At 41.0% G+C, this 16515-nt stretch overlaps 1 protein-coding gene across 2 annotated transcripts in view; it reads right to left on the bottom strand.

The window, feature by feature from the left end:
* Positions 1 to 5015: 5015 nt before the first annotated feature.
* Positions 5016 to 16515, bottom strand: part of LOC118493469 (adhesion G protein-coupled receptor B2-like) — a 69119-nt gene continuing 57619 nt past the window's right edge. Inside the window, exons 1-2 of one of the 2 annotated variants that reach the window (XM_035993323.1) lie at positions 8022 to 8329; positions 5016 to 6118 (exon numbers count right to left, since the gene is read on the bottom strand). In XM_035993323.1, the coding sequence (XP_035849216.1) occupies positions 5159 to 6103 (945 nt within the window). In that variant the 5' untranslated portion in view covers positions 6104 to 6118; positions 8022 to 8329 and the 3' untranslated portion in view covers positions 5016 to 5158. Of the gene's footprint in view, positions 6119 to 8021; positions 8330 to 16515 lie in introns of those variants that run through there. The other variant, XM_035993322.1, reaches the window with a different exon arrangement.

Raw genomic sequence — 16515 nt, 5'->3', positions numbered from 1 at the left:
AAAGACCTGTTAGTCTGCCTTTAAAATGTCCACCTCCACTCCATTTATTATCCTAAATTAGATGCACCTTTTTCAGGTGTCTTTAGCTGCATAAAGACACCTGTCCACCCCATACAATCAGTAAGAATCCAACTACTAACATGGCCAAGACCAAAGAGCTGTCCAAAGACACTAGAGACAAAATTGCACACCTCCACAAGGCTGGAAAGGGCTACGGGGAAATTGCCAAGCAGCTTGGTGAAAAAAGGTCCACTGTTGGAGCAATCATTAGAAAATGGAAGAAGCTAAACATGACTGTCAATCTCCCTCGGACTGGGGCTCCATGCAAGATCTCACCTCGTGGGGTCTCACTGATCCTAAGAAAGGTGAGAAATCAGCCCAGAACTACACGGGAGGAGCTGGTCAATGACCTGAAAAGAGCTGGGACCACCGTTTCCAAGGTTACTGTTGGTAATACACTAAGACGTCATGGTTTGAAATCATGCATGGCACGGAAGGTTCCCCTGCTTAAACCAGCACATGTCAAGGCCCGTCTTAAGTTTGCCAATGACCATTTGGATGATCCAGAGGAGTCATGGGAGAAAGTCATGTGGTCAGATGAGACCAAAATAGAACTTTTTGGTCATAATTCCACTAACCGTGTTTGGAGGAAGAAGAATGATGAGTACCATCCCAAGAACACCATCCCTACTGTGAAGCATGGGGGTGGTAGCATCATGCTTTGGGGGTGTTTTTCTGCACATGGGACAGGGCGACTGCACGGTATTAAGGAGAGGATGACCGGGGCCATGTATTGCGAGATTTTGGGGAACAACCTCCTTCCCTCAGTTAGAGCATTGAAGATGGGTCGAGGCTGGGTCTTCCAACATGACAATGACCCGAAGCACACAGCCAGGATAACCAAGGAGTGGCTCTGTAAGAAGCATATCAAGGTTCTGGCGTGGCCTAGCCAGTCTCCAGACCTAAACCCAATAGAGAATCTTTGGAGGGAGCTCCAACTCCGTGTTTCTCAGCGACAGCCCAGAAACCTGACTGATCTAGAGAAGATCTGTGTGGAGGAGTGGGCCAAAATCCCTCCTGCAGTGTGTGCAAACCTGGTGAAAAACTACAGGAAACGTTTGACCTCTGTAATTGCAAACAAAGGCTACTGTACCAAATATTAACATTGATTTTCTCAGGTGTTCAAATACTTACAGCTGTATCATACAAATAAATAGTTAAAAAATCATACATTGTGATTTCTGGATTTTTGTTTTTAGATTATGTCTCTCACAGTGGACATGCACCTACAATGACAATTTCAGACCCCTCCATGATTTCTAAGTGGGAGAACTTGCAAAATAGCAGGGTGTTCAAATACTTATTTCCCTCACTGTATATGCATCAAGCTAGTCTTTTGTTTTTTGAAGATTTTGATTATTCAAAAATGATTACAAATAGCAATTAGAAAACAGAAAATAATTAACTTTGATCCTTTGCTTTTTGCCTGAAAACTGGACAGACTGTAAAAAATACAAATGCTTTTTTGAGGACAATTTTCAACACAGTTTTTATCATCCTATTGTGATTCTGGCTCTGATGGACAATAGTCTATTATACTGACTGACCTTCACTAAGCCCATTGTATTATTCCTGTATCGACAAAACCCTCAGCAGGGTTTGCTGCCTGAAGCTGAGAAGGTTCTTATAGGATACTGAATCTTTGTTATGGGTATGACAGTTACAGGAACCGGATAATACTTTGCATGGTATTAGGTGACCTAGCCTAAAGGGACAGCATTTCTCTGTGCAGGTGGAATCTGTCAATGATGAGTGGTATTTAGTGCAGATGCCTGTCTGTCCTTCATCCTCCCAGTTAGAGGAGAAATAAGTCATTTTTTAAAACATTCTAATGAAGATTTGTCCCATGGATTGGACTGTGACATTACATTTTCAATCCATATGTATATTTTTAATTTTAGCCAGAGAGGTCCTGGGTCTTTGTCCATCCAATATATAAATGTATTACCGTATGACACAGCAGATTTGAAACCACATATATGTGTAAAACACAGTTACAAATAGTGTCTCATTTCCATATAAATTGGGTAATAAGGGCCAATGCAAGCTGTATTATATTATATAAAACAAGTTTTCTGTTTCTTTCCTACTTATTTTTTACTTAGTGAAGGTATCGACCCCTGCTTTTATATAGCACATACACATGTGTGTTGATGTATCTGTCTGTACAACATCAATGTGAAGCATTAATAAAGTATGTATCTGTTTAACAATAACCAGCCACGCACAAGAATGGACAAATAATTCCAACTGACCTCCTGCTCGTGTCTCTGTGGCTTTGGTCTCTTTCCTCATGTTTAAAATGATTAAGTGTGATCAAATGTAAAAATGGTTAGCCTCTGTGTCGAGCAAATGGTTCCACTCAAAGAAAAAAAAAAAGTGAAGTGCCACCTGCAAATCAATGACAGAGTCTCTCAAGCTGCTTGGCCTTAGAAAAATAAAGGCCTTTTAATGCTTCTGCGTCGAATCGATGGCGTACCCCCGCAGACCCCTCTGTGTCTACGCCAGACACGTGCACCTCTCGAAAAATGTAACTACACGTCGCAGCGACGCACGTCGCTCGGCTGTGACTTGGTAGCGTTGCATTTCCCCCGACTCATTTCCTGGTTCTCCTTCTCCATAAACAACATGAAATCAAGGAGAGGGTTAACTTTTCCTGCTAAAGATTTCCCACCGTGGTCAGAAAGCACAGGGGAGACACTTTGTTTCTCTGACTATGACTCTAGAGTCGGTACTCGCGCCGAAGCTAATCGCCGTCACTCTCTCACTTCTCCCTCGCTCACACACTCCCCACACACGCCGGCTGGACGCACACACCAGCGCACAAGTATAAACATCAGGCCACTTACGTAGGCTACAGCGAAAGCTCTGCGTGGAGCCTCCAAAGAACCATAAAATGGCCTTAAATGTGCTTTGTTAAAGCACATCCACAGACATTCCAGAATATACAGCAAGGACACAGTTTGTTCAGCACTTACAAACTACTAAATCAACATAACAAAGCAAAAAATAAAAAATTACTTTTGTTCCTTGTTGCAGGATTGTGGGGGGTTCTTTTGTCCTGCTTTTAGATTTTCGTTGTTTTTTTATCAAGTTTTTTTTTTCTAATTGAAAACTCAATAGGTACATTCATTGTGAAAAAGTGTGAAAAAAAGGTTTATATAGCGCTTTTATCCCAAGAGCTTTACAATTAACCATTCACACACACGCCAGCACGCACACACACACACAAACATGCGAGCACACACACACACACACACACACACACACACACACACACGCACGCACACGCACACGCACACGCGCACACACACACACACACACACACACACACACACACACACACACACACAGGTGCTGGTCTGAGCATCGGGAGCAATTTGTGGTTCAGTGTCCTGCCCAAGGATAGTTCAATATGGGTAAATCACTAAATCACTTAAAATAGGGTTCAGTATATGTGTCAATATCAAAATGTCAAAAAGTACCAGACTTTCTAAGTCAATAACGTTGCATGTGCACGTTTTTTTATGTTCTGTTCTCTTTTCTGCATTGTAAATGAGGAGCTGCAGAAAGTCAAAACATGAGAAAAAGATTTCGAGATGGAGACGTGAAGAGACAGAGAGCAAGAATTTCAGCTTTGTTTCTGAAACAGGAGAGAGGCAAGCTTCTGGCTCTCACTCTCACAACGTGATGCTGGGTTATAGTAATTCTGCTATTTTAGGGTAATTAGGACATAGGGGAATTGTTTGGAAGAAAACTGTCTTCTGCACACAAAGGCTTGCCCACATTTCGTCATGCTATCCTCTCATCAAGGGCTCTCGACAGTACAGCGTATTAATGAGTGGTGTGTGATTCCTCATAGAGTGACCGAGTGCTAACCAATACGTATGCAACATCAGTGTCTTTGAGGTGAGATGGCTTTAGGCTATTGGCACAAGTTTAGTATCACCCCGACACTTGGCATCAATTTACTGAGCGCCGCTATTTGTTGGGCTTTTGTCTCGACCAACAGTGCATCAGTCCTCCTACGCCATGTCTCTTCCTCTGTCACTCCCTTTTTCCTTCTCTTTCTCCCTCTCTGAGTAGATAAGATGATACTCCCCCTTGCTGATTGAATCCAGAGAGCCATAACCTTCCCGTCAGCAAGGTAAGACACCCTAGAGCTCCCAGTATGTGTGTTAGTGTGTTGCTAAAGGCATGGAATAAGAATAACAGGGTTCTAATTAGTGCTGTTCACTCTGCAAACATGCCTATAATCCGCCCCAAGGAAAATGATTACAGTATGTAATTCTGTGAACTATAAGACAAACTACAACATCTCTCTGTATATCTACGTTTCACTTCTACATTAGTCTAATTTAATTATTTAAAGAAAATACTCTGGTGGCAGTGATGAACTAAGAAAGCTTTAGTACAAACACTCGTCCATCTCTGTATGGATAATCGCTTATCCATGTCGCTTACAGGCACACACACACACACACACACACACACTCCAACACACACAGATTTCTGCAGATGCACACATGCATACATATTCCTGTGTGTGGGAAGGGATTGTCTGCTTCGTGCTCAATTCATTGATGTATGAATGACCACGTGTGTGTGCATGGGTGTCAAATCTGATCTTGTCCTAACATTGTCAACAGATGGTTTCTCTCACTCATACATACACACACACACACACACACACACACACACACACACACAGTGCAGCATGGAAACTTAAGTCCTAGGAGCCACACCTCCTGGCCACATGGGGGAATCTCTAAAATATAGATCAGAAGGCTGGATTTCTGACAGCCATTTATAAATCTTTTTGATTGAAGGTTTAAAAGGGCCCCCTTTGAACTGCTTCGATTTTTAATTAAAGGCCAACAAACAAAATTCAAATAATAAATTCTCTGTTAAGCAGTGGCATGTGGCCCCCTAAGGAGGTATCAAAAGCCAGGATAACAAGGCAAACTTGTTTTGTCTTATTTGCTTCTGCAATATAAACAATTGTTATATACCTTAACTGAATACGTGGTTTTTACAATGTATGGGTTCCCACTAAAACATAGTGTGTGCCTTGTCATTTGTGTTATAGGATGTTGTGTTACAGGGCATGAATAATATGCCGAGTGCAGAGAAGTGTGCTAATGTTTAACATAATCCTACCTTGTCGAACATCTCTGGGTGCTATGGCGATTGCTTCATTGGAATGCAGCTCAGTGACGCAGCAGTCATCGGGAACGAGCGAACCATTGCTGAAACTGTGGGGCGTCTCTGGGAGCAACGGAATAGGTGGTGCCATGATGTTGTGGTTTGGACAGATACATCCCGTCTGGGTCATCCCACAACCATCTCCGTCAGAAACCTCCTGGTCTCCACTGTGCCCTGTGCGTAAACACTCCTCAAACCATCGGCAGAGCACGCCGCAGGTAAACTGACTGGAGTTCTCGTTGTTAATGAGTAACACCTCTACCAGTCTCAGCTCCAGCAATTCCTTAGAAACCTGAGGCTCATCCGCAGCTGGGTGTCTCGCTAGACATAGTTGGACAAAGTTCTTATCAAACTGTAGGAAGGAGTACGGTCCCTCTGAGTTGGATTGGCTGCCACAAAGATCAATGACTTCCTGATCCCTGGCAGCAGCTGTCTGTAAGTGAAGGGGACAGCTTTGATTGGCCAGGTGGTGGTCAAGGGAGAGGAGCATGGGAGAGTGTGTACGGCAGATGATAGGGTGGCGGGTGAACCGGAGGTAGAGGGAGTACTTGGTGGGATCAGGGTTTTCCAGGGACCAGGAACACCCTGGCGTCCGGGAGGGAAATAGCTCCCTTAGGGAGAAAGAGCCATAGAGCACGCCAGCTACAAGGCTGGAGCATGGTGAGGAGACGGGCGAGGGGGACCCCTCTGCCCCGGTGCTGGGGATGCCAGCCCCACGGGCAGCCTCAGCCAGGGCAGAGAGAGGAGCTAGAGCTAGGGCAGACAAGGCAGCCAGGGCCCCAGCCACAGCCAGGAGAGAGGACAGCACAGACAGACACACCCCACCAGCAGTGTTCATCCTATGACATTCGTCCTGCAGGGGAAGAGAGAAGAGAGGAGGATGGGGAGAGAGGGGGATGTACATTAGAAACATCATGAAATATCTTTAAACACAACCTGACAAAACCATGGACAAAAGAAGAACTTAAAAATATTCCTGTTTACCAAAAAAGCATGTCTGGTTGGAAATATTTATAGACAGGTTTCTGCCTTTGCCTCAGAGTATAACATAACCAAGTTTATGGCAGCCGTTTTTCTTCAAACACACTGCCAAAACCAGAAACACATCCCTGCTGGGCTGATTAAAAGGGTTGATGACTTGGCTTTTGAGACATGCACTGTGGGGCGTGCTCTACCCTTTCCTGCTGATACGTGCACACAAAAACACAAGAAAATGCGCGCACACACACGCACACACACACACACACACACACACACACACACACACTGCCTGCTGAGCAGCTCCCCCAAGGCTCTGGCAAACTATTACCATCACCGACACAGTAAGGGTTCATCAAGAGCCTGATTTTGACTCACACAATACACACACACTCCTGACAAAAACAGTTTTTTAGCTTGAAACTACTTCAATACCCACTACATTTTTGTTTGCCGTTGTGTGTCTGCTCCATCACCTGAGAGTTTCAAGTGGCTTTGCATAAATGCAGTTTCAGGAGGATGTGTGGGAGATGGGAAATGTTTGCACCACTCTACCTGTAACCTTCTGGCATGATACCCAGACAACTGAAATTCAACAAATGCGTCCTTGCAACACATCCTTTTGACAAAGAGAGGCAACTTGATACTGTAACATCAAATCAGTTTTGATTTGAGTTGTTGATTTCATCAACAATTTTGTAAAATTTTACAAAAGCACTGCACACCATCACAAAACAAGAAGCTTCCAGTTTGTCAAAGAAAATATTGCAAAAACACAACAGTTAGGTAATTGTATGGAGGGCTATGATCTGATGTGATCTGATATGATAGGAAAGAAAGCCAAAGATGCACAGGAGGAATATGTCAGAGGTTCATCTCCTTCCATTGATTGTACATTACACATTAACATTGTACGTTACATTGCCAAAGTGTGCTACTCACTCACAGTGTACCTATTGTGTATATTATAGCTATCACAGCCTGGTTGTAGCTATGTCTGTTTCTTCTGTGGCCCATTTTCTTACAGGTTTTGAATTTGTAATGTATAGTTATCGAACCAAAAAACCAATGCATGACCAGTTTGTGCTCATTGAAAAACATAATACATTTAGCCATGACAGCTACTTGTTGTGTACAAGCTGGCTAAGGTGAATACAATTATTAATTTCCTTTTAACATCTTTATTCCAGACATTTTTTTTAGCAAAATGTATCTGGGTAGCTAAGTTACCATTTTACACATAAAATGTATGTCATATCAAACTGAATAAAATTTCACGCAAGCGTGTGGGAAATGCTATTCAAAAAATGTTTACAAAAAAGATGTTAGACAGTGAAACAGCTATAGCTGTTTCACTGTCTAACATCTATATAGCTATATATAGCGTTTCAATTTGCACTGTGCTCCCACTAGCTACAATGCAACAATGGTGGAATGTGTGGCTGCTTAGCTAGCGCTTTTTTTATTCTTCCCATTTTGCTAACGTGGCATGAACGTGAATGTGGTAATATATGAGTTGCAATACAACGTAACGTTACTACATTAAAACTAACATACTGTAAGTAGTGACTGGTATCCATTACATTTAGTGCTAAATTAGTGTCCCAGTTATCTAGCTAGCTATCTAAACATGCTAAAAAGTTGCAAAGCTATTGTGAATTGAACATACTGTACAGCCTTGAAGTAGACAAGAGGTTTTTGTTACATTAACGAAAATGTGGAAGCAAATAAAATAGACAATCCACATCCACTTTTCCTCACAATAGTGCTAAACTCACCTGCACCCAGCAAGAGCATACCAATTTATCCTGGTCTTGCCTAGCTAATCAAATTGGTCCGCCTGGTAGCTAGCACCAAGGTTACTAAACATGTGACACAGCCTCTATATGAAGCATGTTTGTGCTTTTAGAGCAAGAATTCCACTTCCCTTTTAAAACCTAGATTAATGAAACAGCAGTAGCCTGTACTACACAGAAGTCTGTTAATGCTCTCCAGCATTGGACGCGTAGTTCACAGGGTCTAGGTAAGAGGCTAGGAACTGTGCTTGCCTCACCACGTCAAGAGGTGACCCCACATAAGTTGGACAGTAAGAGGCACTTGGGCTTACAAAAGGTTGCAGTGCAGTTAATAAGAGCAGTAGAAACACATGAAAGGCAGACTGAGAGAGGAGGAGATGTTGGAGTGAGCAAGGCATTATTGCAATTATACTGGAATTGTAAAAATACGCGCAAAATTTGCATCATTCACCATGAAAAATAAACAATCACAATCACCAGCTTTTAGGCATTATGCTGATGCCAACAATGCAGTTAATGTTAATACGAGTGGGTAGTCCAGGGACTGCACAAAAAAACACACTCTATATTACTGTATATTAGACCACACTATATAAAGGCATTGTAGTCCTTTACTTGCAGGCCATGTTTACTTAGGGAGAGGTTGGTGGTAGTAGTGTGAGTAGTAACCATAGCAACACCCTATGTTCTGACCTGGACATGTATTTTTCTAGTTTCTGATTGTTTGTCCTGCTTTTCTTCTGTCACTGGGTGTTCCTACACAGGATTCTCACCTGCTGATTTTTCACACGGAAAATATGACATGAAAGGTTTTTAAACAGTGTTGGCTCTGGCTGCTGTGACACTTTGACAAATGAGTGGCACAGTAGGGAAGGGTAATGTAGCATATTTTGAAATATGCTCAAGGACATTATGCTGTCTGGTATATGATGGGGTTATAGACTATGCCACTTTAACCAGTCAGACTTTCAAACAAATATGCTGTGATATAACATCCATACAGCCAGTGGCACATGTCCCGCTAACAATGTGTCACTGAACTGTTAAATCCAGGAATTCACTATGATTGTAATGCAATATGAATCTATAGTACAGAATATGACGAATAGCATTATAGTTTCCCCATGGAACTAGGCTTATAGATAACATGTCTATGCTTTAAGAACAATTCTGTATTTTTTAATTTAGACTACTACAAAGAATAGACGTTTATCTAGTCACAGACCCATCACAAGTGAAGATAAATAGCATTATAGACCAAACCATGCATAGGTAAAACCTTGCGCACATTTATCGGATGAGAAGAAGTCAGAAGCGTTAAGCAAATTGTTTTTGGGACAATGAACAATGAATATTCATAGACCCACAGTCTGTGCAAGAGTAGGCCCTAAAGTGCTGTCTTCATGAGGCCATTCTGTCCCACTTCACTCTAAAACAGCACTTTACTGTGGGCAACCATAAATATTCATTAGCTTTGATGTCTTCCTTCCCCCTTCCACCTTGACATTAATGTTATCACCAAGGATAGCAAAATATGTATATCCCTCACTCCCTGCCTCTCTTTCCTCTCTGCTCCATCTTCATTCTTTTATGCAATGAAGTGACAATGTGACTCATCTCATGGTTGTCCTCACTCTAAAACTCATCTAAAAGAGAACAGTGCTGTGAACTAACTAATAGCACACCACGGAAAGTATCACTGTCCCAGTGGTGGAAGATGTATGCAGATCCTTTGCTTAAGTAAAAGTTCTAATACCACACTGTAAAAATACTCTGTTACAAGTAAAAGTTTTGCATTAAAAATGTTACTTAAGTAAAAGTGCGTAAGTATTGTTTAGGCCTAAATATTGTTGGGCAGTTTGATTTGTAATAAAACATCGTATTATGTGTTTTGTGTCCAAAAATCTTAATTTATAGAGCATCTAGTAACTAAAGCTGTCAGATTAATGTAGTGGAGAAAAACAAACAATATTCCCCTCTGAAATGTAGTGGAGTAGAAGGAAATAGTGGCATGAAAAGAAAAGACTCAAGTAAAGTACAAGTACCTCAAATTTGTAGTTAGATACAGTATTTGATTAAATGTAGTTATATTCCTGCCACTGCACTGTCCCCAAATAAGAGATTATTTCACCAAATATTCATGATTCCTTTTAATAGCAGCACTTTTAATGTCTGCTAGATGTACATGTACAGAAGAAACTTTGTTGCAAGTCAAAACAGGAAGTTCTCTTGCAATAAAACTGCAAAAGATGTGAGCTTTCTCTGCTCATTTATTCAGCATTCGGCAACAGACTCTGGGATAAAATAATGTTTAAATTTGTTTCTCCTACACATTGGGACCCTCTACATTCTCCCTGATGGTAAAAGCAAATGGGAACTATCACCAATTATATTATTATCCATCTGCATGTCTCTGGAAGCCCCACAGTCTTGGTACACATGCTGGAAAAGCTTAATTTCTAACTACATTGAAATGCCACTGTGAAACCACAAACAGACGCACTCGGGGAGGACTGAATTAGAAATACCCACAGACTATGTTTAAAGCCCTCATCCGTGGAAGAGAATAAATGCACTGCTGAACTCACACCGTTAACTGCTGCTGCTAATCACATCACTGTATTTTTGCCTTGTAATTTGCAATTGCTCTTGCAAAGTTTCTATTTTTACTTCTATTTTTTATTTTTTTTATTTTGAACCCTCTCTATTTATCTGAACTTACTCTTTACTATTTGCCCTGTGGGGGATCAATAACATCTTATCACAATCATAATGTATCCCATGTGAATAAAGTAGTCTGTGTCGCTCCAGTCAATAAGGCTAGAAAACATTTATGCCCAAAGAGTGTTTCAAATGAAAACAAATACACACTTAGCAATGCAAAAAAAGTCAGTATTAACACAAAATGTCACCATTATTTAAGAATCATTAGACTTGTCCAGCTCTGACTTTTCCCACAGAAGGCAACATGTATAACTAATGAATATACTGGTCCTGAGGTTGTCATTGGGGATGCTTCAAGCGTCATCCCTTTCAGCTTGGGTAGTGAGTACATGAAATACTGCTTATCACATTCTCCAATATACAGCAGGCATTTCTGCTTACTAAGAATGCACAATAAAAACACAAGCACAAGTCATACAGTAAATTTGTAAAATTGTAAAAAGTTAATCTAGTCTTAGGCCTCGTCCAGACCAACATCCGCAGCACACACATTCATTTCAATGAGACCACTATGCACTATGCATTTTGACAAAAAAGTCAAAAAAGCTAAACCTTGCTTGGGGGCCAGTGGTGGCCTGGAGGTTTAAGGCACTAAAAGTAACTACAACGTCATTCACTCCCCCCCATTTTCTGTTAGCTTTTTACTAGAAACTTTCTAATGGGGTGGTTCTGACTCAGCAGGTAATGTGGGTTCTCTATTAATCACAGAGTTGTTAGTTTGATCCCCAGCTCCTCCTGTCCACATGTTGATGTGTTCTTGAGCAAGACACTGAAAACCTGGCTCAACTTTTGTAGTAACACAGTACAACATCAATAAAATGATTGCAGCAGTGGTAACTTTAGAATTACCTTAGAATAGTAGAATTATGTCTCTTAGTATTGCAAACCGCTTTTGAGTGTTTTGCCATGTGATAATCTTTCAAACTCATGCATCAATAGCTTAAACCTGCCTTCCTGATCGCATTTCATGGTCTCAATGGTACCTGAACCAATATGCCCCAGCCAACTTAGCCCAGTGTGTTTTTGTTATATGCAATTTCATTATTTGGCAGCTGTACAGAACAAACAGACTTAAAGTGCACTGGCTATCTTGCATACCCACTTGTCATTTTAGCTGTATGAAATGCCAGCGGCAAAGAGAGCATACAGTACTAGAGTTAGAATATTAGTAATTACAGTCATATTAAATGAAAATGTGTATGGCACTGCTTTACCAAGAGTGGTCATTATTTAAGAATGGACTGTATGGGGTTAGACTCTTTCCATGAGTAGCTTTTCATACACTGAAACAACAGTATTTTCCAGTTAACTTTCTTGTTCTGGTGGAATAATAGAGTGGAATTGGTTGTGGGCAACAGACTTAACAGTATCCCTGGGTAAGGTGCTTCTGTTTTGGGAAATTAATTTCGGGAGCGATGCATGGAGAATCATGACACCCCGGCTTATCGCCTTCTCTTCCCCCCTATCCGTCTCTTAGTGTCGACATCTAAGTGCACTGTGGTAGAGAATGGCATTGTCTTATTTATTGATGTGGAGTATTTCTCTCATTTGCGGGCCCTCAGCGGAGATCAGCATGTGGTCCTTGTATGAACACACACACACACACACACACACACACACACACACACACACACGTTTGAATGCTAACTCGATATTCAAAAATGCAAGACTGTATCCTGATGTCAAGGAGTTTCTTTCTAGTACTGATTATGGAGTCATGAAATGTTCCTCTCTCTGCCTTCCAGCATAAAATCCTCATCTCTGCCCCTTCTCATCTTTGGCTTCACCCCTCTTGGAAATCTCAGCCTTTCTCTAAGTCAAACTTCATTTATTTGCCCACATCTACACGCATCAATGTGTGCTCAGTCTTTCATCTCGATAAGATCTTTTGGCTGTAAACTAGTATGAAGAACCAATGTTGTTCAACTAATTTAGCCCGGCTGACATTTTAGAAGTCAGTATTCTGTTTGTCCTTTTATCAAGCCCACTCAAGCACACCATCAAGTCAGTGCTTTTAACTTTGCCTTATCAGTTATTCACAAATGGCAGACAAGCTGAGAGGATAACATGCTGTGAAAAGAGACAGCAGTACTAAGCCCCTCAATCACAGCAAAGGCCATTTTGTCTTCCGGGTATGGCATACGCTACACACATACACACAAAAAAACACCAATGCACTCATACATATTCATACGTTCACATCTGCTTGACATGTGACATGTGTGCAGATGGAAGAACAAAGTGAAAAGTTTGTGATGAGTAGGGAATTCATTATATATTATTAAAATCAGGTAGAGGTGTGGGTCAACAGATGATATACAGGTGTTTTAAAGGAGAAAAAAACAGTTTTCAAGACGTGATGGAGGGTTGGGATATCATTGTCCAGTTTGAATGAAGAAACAAGCAGCCACAATAATCCAGAATACAATGGTGACACAGTTCAATCTTTGTGGCTTTGTCTGTGAAATATACTGCCGTCTTTGATAGGTTCTATGGTACGTTACAGTACGTTATCAATAAAGCTGGCGGAACAAAAAGACATGGAACTTGAACCACAAGGCCACAGTGCAGCATGTGGACGGTGTGGAGGGTGGACGCACCAGAATGGATGGAAGTTGTAGTTTATCTTCAAAGACGGCATCATAGCTCTTCAAGATGAAAGTAAAATATTTTGTCAATCAACATAGAGACTAAGAGAGTAGAGTACCGAACACCAAAACAAGCCGGTCAACCAACACAAGCTGTATGACGTTACAAAACATCAGCCTTTAATTGGGCGAAGACAAATAATCCATCCACAGTTTCATTTCAAAAGCCCTGTGCTCATATAGAGTTGTGGATAACAATGAGTTTCACTGATATTGGCGCTGTAGCTCAGAGACCGTGTTCACCACTGCTGGAGACAGTAACTGTAGGTGAAATGCTAGCAGAGGAAGATGAGGCAGTTAAAATGAGGCAGTAAACCCAGCCTAAGAGGAGTAAATGACCACACTTCATCATGAAATTACGCTTTAAAAAATGCTGATGTCTCACTTTGTGTGCCCAATGTTCTTATTCTTTTCCTCCTGAATGCAACACATTTAAAGGTAAGATGTAATGTAGTTGAAGCTGCAGGAAGACGCAATAGATAAGAGGGGCTAAGGACAAAGCTATGAGAGTGGAGAAGGTTGAACAGCTGAACAATGCGCTTGCTAGAGCACTCAAGAAAGTAGCCTTCACAAAGTGGAACATGGTGAAGTGCGAGAGAGAAAATATGTTGTTTTCTATGGCGTCAATGGAAAGTGACTTCTCATGATTAGTGACTTAATAACTGCAATTCCCATCCATATGAGATCCATATAATCTGTAATCAGCAGCAAAACAGAAACAGACAGAACAGTATACACTATTAATATGAGCACTGATTAAACAGCACAGAAATGGTCACCACTGCTGCCAACACTACCAGGAAGCTATTTTCTGGGAGATTATAAAACCCAGTAGCAACTGTTAGCTTGGTGCCATACCAGCTCTGTGTTATACTGTGCAGTGTGTGTCATTTTACATACTAAAATAACAACAGAAGAAACAACAATGCTATTTGTAATGCGGTATTGTGGTAAAAATTCATTGACATGTCATCTCACATTACTCTTAAGAAAATGACACCTCATTTACCAGGCCCTACACTAATACATTTACACAGTGGATCAAAGGAGTTTTTCAATACACCCAATGGGAACATATGTAATGCTAATTATTAGATGGTCTCATAGGCTTTAAAAACAATTTGCTGGCATGTATCATTTATTCAATATGTTCCAAACCTGAATTTCAATAGTGACCATTGGTGCATTAACAGGGAGATATTGATAATCACGGCCATTGATTTCACATGAGTGAATAAACTCTTTTTCTTTTTAAAACACACATTCCCAACTCGTGTTGCACCCATTCATGTGTGACTGCTGTCACTGGGTAATCTCTGGTTGTCAGCAGTTTAACAATACACTTCACTGACAGTAATAATATAAAGGCATTATTTCAACTAAAAATACACTATACTTGACCACAGCAAGCTGTACAGCCTACTTTCACAACATACATGAGCGAAGTAGCTTTAAGTAGTTAAACCAAAGTGAAATGTGGACAGTAACTACGGTAATATGACAGTGATAGACAGCTACAGTAAATGCAAAGACGCCTAAGTATCTTTTGTGCTTTACAGTAATAATGCATTCAGATGCATCACTTTTTATGTGTGCTAATTAATCGACAGAGGGACTTTTAGCAGGATGTAGATTAACAGATGCAGAAGCATGTGTCAGCTTTGACCCTGCAAAACCCTAACACACCCACTCAGGCATCTTCACACCCTTAACCTTGTTGTCACAGTGAGAGGGGGGGGGGGGGGGGAACGACTAAATGTCACCATCTGTTGAGTGTTTGGACAGAATCTGATGCAACACACATGCACACACAGTCATTTTCCAACTGAGAGCGAAGCAGACCATCCCTTTGTGTGCAAAACACAACAACACTGGCATGTGTACACGTGTATACATCTGCATAAATATGTGTGTGTGTGTGTGTGTGGTTTATCGGTGGTTTAAGCCCCCAACGTCTCCTTCCAAGCAGCGCTGCCTGGAAGGCACTAGGATTAGGCAATGGTTAGGGTTAGGGTTAGGGTTAAGGTTAGGTGCCTTGGAGTCGACGGTCGCAGCGCTGCCTGGAAGGAGACTTTGGGGGCTTAAAACACCATTGAGCGTGTGTGTGTGTGTGTGTGTGTGTGTGTGTGTGTGTGTAAGGGGGGGGGTCCAATTAGTAGTATTGTAGTGGGCCTAGAGGGAATTTGGGTTTCAATGTGAAATAGAGAATCACAGACTGAGGAAGAGGGTGGTCGGCTTTCCTCCGCAGCGTATCTTTGCCAAAAGATCACCTCACACCAGCTTTTTCTTTTTTTTCTTTAAGACAACACAAATGTATGGCACGGAGGGGAGGTAAGCATAGAAAGAAATTGGGTGAGAGAGGCAGAGACACATAAATAAACATAAAGTGTTCAAAGGTTAATATAAAAGGAAAAACAAAACTTACTAACAAGCCTCAAAATTATAACTCAGTTGATGTGAAGATAATCTTTTTCAACAGCAAAGTTTGTAAGAAATAGTATCTGAAATTCTGTTGTCAGATAAATAATGATATGAAATTATTGGCCCAGAAAATAGTTTCTTGTCATTGAAAAAGATAGGACCATTAATTGTTGCTGAAAGTAAAGAAAAAATGAATGAATAAATTGTTGGCCATTTACTAAAAACATGTTTTCTTATTTTTCTCATGGATGCGATTTTGTCTAACTTTTCTTTTTTTTTTTAGACATTCAGCAAACGTGTTAATTACCATGTCAGATTGCAATGCATCTATGATGCCATTTTTTGGGACCATTTTTAGATGTGCATAAACTTCACTTGATAGTTGGATGAGGATATAACTAGCAAAATTAAACAGCCAGAGAATAAGAGAAAAGAAGAAAAATAAAATCCATACTGATGCTCTTTATTTCTGATGCAGTAAACGATGCATTCCATCTACAATATGTGCGTCATCAGAATAAACAATAAGAAATGTAGTGATCAAAGGGGTCGTACATGCAACAAACCCACCAAAATGAGATTTCCAATTCCTCCGCGACAGGGAAATCTTGCTTTCATGACTAAATATGTGCAGTAATCTCATTCCCACCAGTGTAAAAAAGGGACAGCTGTGTATCACTGCT

The sequence above is a fragment of the Sander lucioperca genome, chromosome 16 (genome assembly GCF_008315115.2).
Source record: "Sander lucioperca isolate FBNREF2018 chromosome 16, SLUC_FBN_1.2, whole genome shotgun sequence".
In the NCBI taxonomy this organism is placed as follows: Eukaryota; Metazoa; Chordata; class Actinopteri; order Perciformes; family Percidae; genus Sander; species Sander lucioperca.
The sequence above is the reverse complement of the archived record's forward strand: the minus strand, read 5'-3'. Positions and strand labels throughout refer to the sequence as shown.